At 34.8% G+C, this 2,462-nt stretch overlaps 1 protein-coding gene across 1 annotated transcript; it reads right to left on the bottom strand.

The window, feature by feature from the left end:
- Window positions 1–6: 6 nt before the first annotated feature.
- LOC116377833 (inhibitor of growth protein 3) lies at window positions 7–1,450 on the bottom strand. The gene is made up of 3 exons (XM_031839573.1): window positions 1,309–1,450; window positions 1,088–1,159; window positions 7–400 (listed from the first exon to the last, which is right to left on the bottom strand). Exons 1-3 carry the CDS (start codon window positions 1,334–1,336, stop codon window positions 264–266), a joined length of 237 nt encoding a protein of 78 aa, XP_031695433.1. The 5' UTR covers window positions 1,337–1,450; the 3' UTR covers window positions 7–263.
- Between the last annotated feature and the right edge of the window lie 1,012 nt (window positions 1,451–2,462).

The raw sequence follows: 2,462 nt of genomic DNA, 5'->3' as shown, positions 1-2,462 counted from the left end.
GAGGTTATTACTGTTATACATTGATAGTGTTGTGTATTATGAACAGTTAATGAGGTTATTACTCTGTTATACATTGATAATGTTGTGTATTATGAACAGTTAATGAGGTTATTACTCTGTTATACATTGATAATGTGTGTTGAACACTTAATGAGGTTATTACTCTGTTATACATTGATAGTGTTGTGTGTTGTGAACAGTTAATGAGATTATTACTGTTATACATTGATAGTGTTGTGTGTTATGAACAGTTAATGAGGTTATTACTCTGTTATACATTGATAGTGTTGTGAACAGACCTTCTTAATGACCTCCATCTGCTCTTCTCTCCACTCCGGTTTGTTCTTCTTGGCGTCAACAAAGAACTCGATGACCTTCTGCTCCAGCTGATCGGTGGCATCTGAGAACATAAAAAACACATCAAACTACTAACTCAAAGTAGAAAAACACACAGAGAGGTATTTATATTCTTTACTTTATAATAAATAACCTCTGGACAAATCAATCACACAACTATGTTTGTTTGTTTAAATCTCTGCACTATTGTGTAGTTAGACAATATTACTAAATAATTAATATCAGAGTAAACAATAGTGAGAATATTATGTTCTTACAGTTTATTTATGATGTGTTCTTATTCAAGAGATATAACATATTATCATATATTAATGTTTATTCTCATGTTATTAGATTGTTTCATTTAATGTGACATGTTTTGATTACTTTCTCACTTTAACATTTTATTCTTTAGATTCACTGAGTTCCATCATATTTTATGTCACTTTTATGTATTTTAACAAGTAATCTGAACCTCTATTATTGATTTGATCTATCGGGTTATAATCAGGGGATCCGTTACTAGGCGTAACCGGATATAAACAGATGGTGTGCAGCAAAAGAAGCTCCGGTGTTAACTACATCCGGTCTGTTAGCCGGCTAAGCTAACAAGCTAGAAGTCTGACGGTTAAATAGTGTTTTACTGAGACGTTAGCTTTCGTTAAATAGGGTGTTTAACGTCCATACTCTGTGTGTGTGTGTGGACACCGGAGATATCTGCCGTTAACCGGCGGTCCTTTACGTTACGTACTCTGAACCTGCAGGTCCATCTCTCTCATTTCCGTAAACCTGTCTCGGAGGTCCATGGGAAGCTGCTCGATCACTACCAACAAGAGAACAAGAGAAGAAGAAAAAAAGAGCCGTTAGCCACCTAGCTCACGCGGCTAACGGTCGGAGCCGCGAATTAACACACATTTAACATGGGAAAAGCGCCAAAAAAAGCCTCCGTCGCTTAGAACGTCCCATACTCACTCTCGAGGTAATCCTCCAGGTACAACATGGCGGCACAGTTTGAGTTTTGAGGCGTTTTACTGAAACAATTTTCTTCTTTCAATATGGCGCCGCTAGTCGCTCGTCTTCTCTCCAGACAAAAAAAAATACACCAAGAAATCGAGGTCGGAGCTGGTGACGCACACGGGCTGCCGGTGTTCTGATTGGTTGAAACTCACGCGGGGGCGTTGATTTGTGTTCTCAGAGCCAGATGCCTCATGGGAGATGTAGTCTGTTACTTGCGTAGCTCGTTTCTTTTGTATAAAAACCCTAAAATCAGTCCCCGACTTTATTTTTATTAAAATGATTTATATATTTTATTATTATATCGGGAGTAAACACATTTACCAATGATATTATTCTATGTTTCATGATACCTCTCATAATTAATCCACTATTCCCCTTCATCTCTTTGTCTTCTATTTAGAACAACTCAACGTGTCTTTGTTGTATTTATTATTGTAATGTTGTGTGTATTGTATACTTTATGTGTATATTTAAAGCAGAGTGCTGGAGGTGAAACTAAACATTTCACTGCACAATAAAGGCTGACGATACGTGACAAATACATTAAATAAAGCTGGAAACCTGAGATGTGGTCAAATCTATATTCAAAAGATAAACTTCAGATTCCACGATTTAACGATGTATGTAACATGTGTAGTGAAATACCACAGCATGGGCTCCTGAGGTTGTGTTGCTGATAATAATTAGAAAAAATAATTACAAAAGATAAAAAAACTAATCACAACAACAAATCTAAAACATATTTAGATAATATTCTGTGAAATCTACACAGAAACCCTAACCCCTTTATGACGTGTTGTTATTCAAGATATAAGATATATAACATCATATATTGGTGTTTCTGTTCATGTTATCATGGTTTTAAATATTGTATTGTTTAATTGAATGTGACATGTTTTGATTCTTTTCTCACTTTAACAAGTTTTCCTTTAGATTCACTGAGTTTCACATCATTTCTAATTCACTGTTATGTCAATATGTAATATTAACCTCTTATTATTGATTTAATGTTCCACATACTAACACAAGTATAAATACTGTATCTCTCATGTAGTTTATGTACTAATGTACTAAAAGTATACATACTGTATCTCTCATGTAGTTTATGT

This window comes from Anarrhichthys ocellatus, unplaced genomic scaffold (assembly GCF_004355925.1).
Source record: "Anarrhichthys ocellatus isolate YVR2014 unplaced genomic scaffold, GSC_Weel_1.0 scaffold1729, whole genome shotgun sequence".
In the NCBI taxonomy this organism is placed as follows: Eukaryota; Metazoa; Chordata; class Actinopteri; order Perciformes; family Anarhichadidae; genus Anarrhichthys; species Anarrhichthys ocellatus.
The sequence above is the reverse complement of the archived record's forward strand: the minus strand, read 5'-3'. Positions and strand labels throughout refer to the sequence as shown.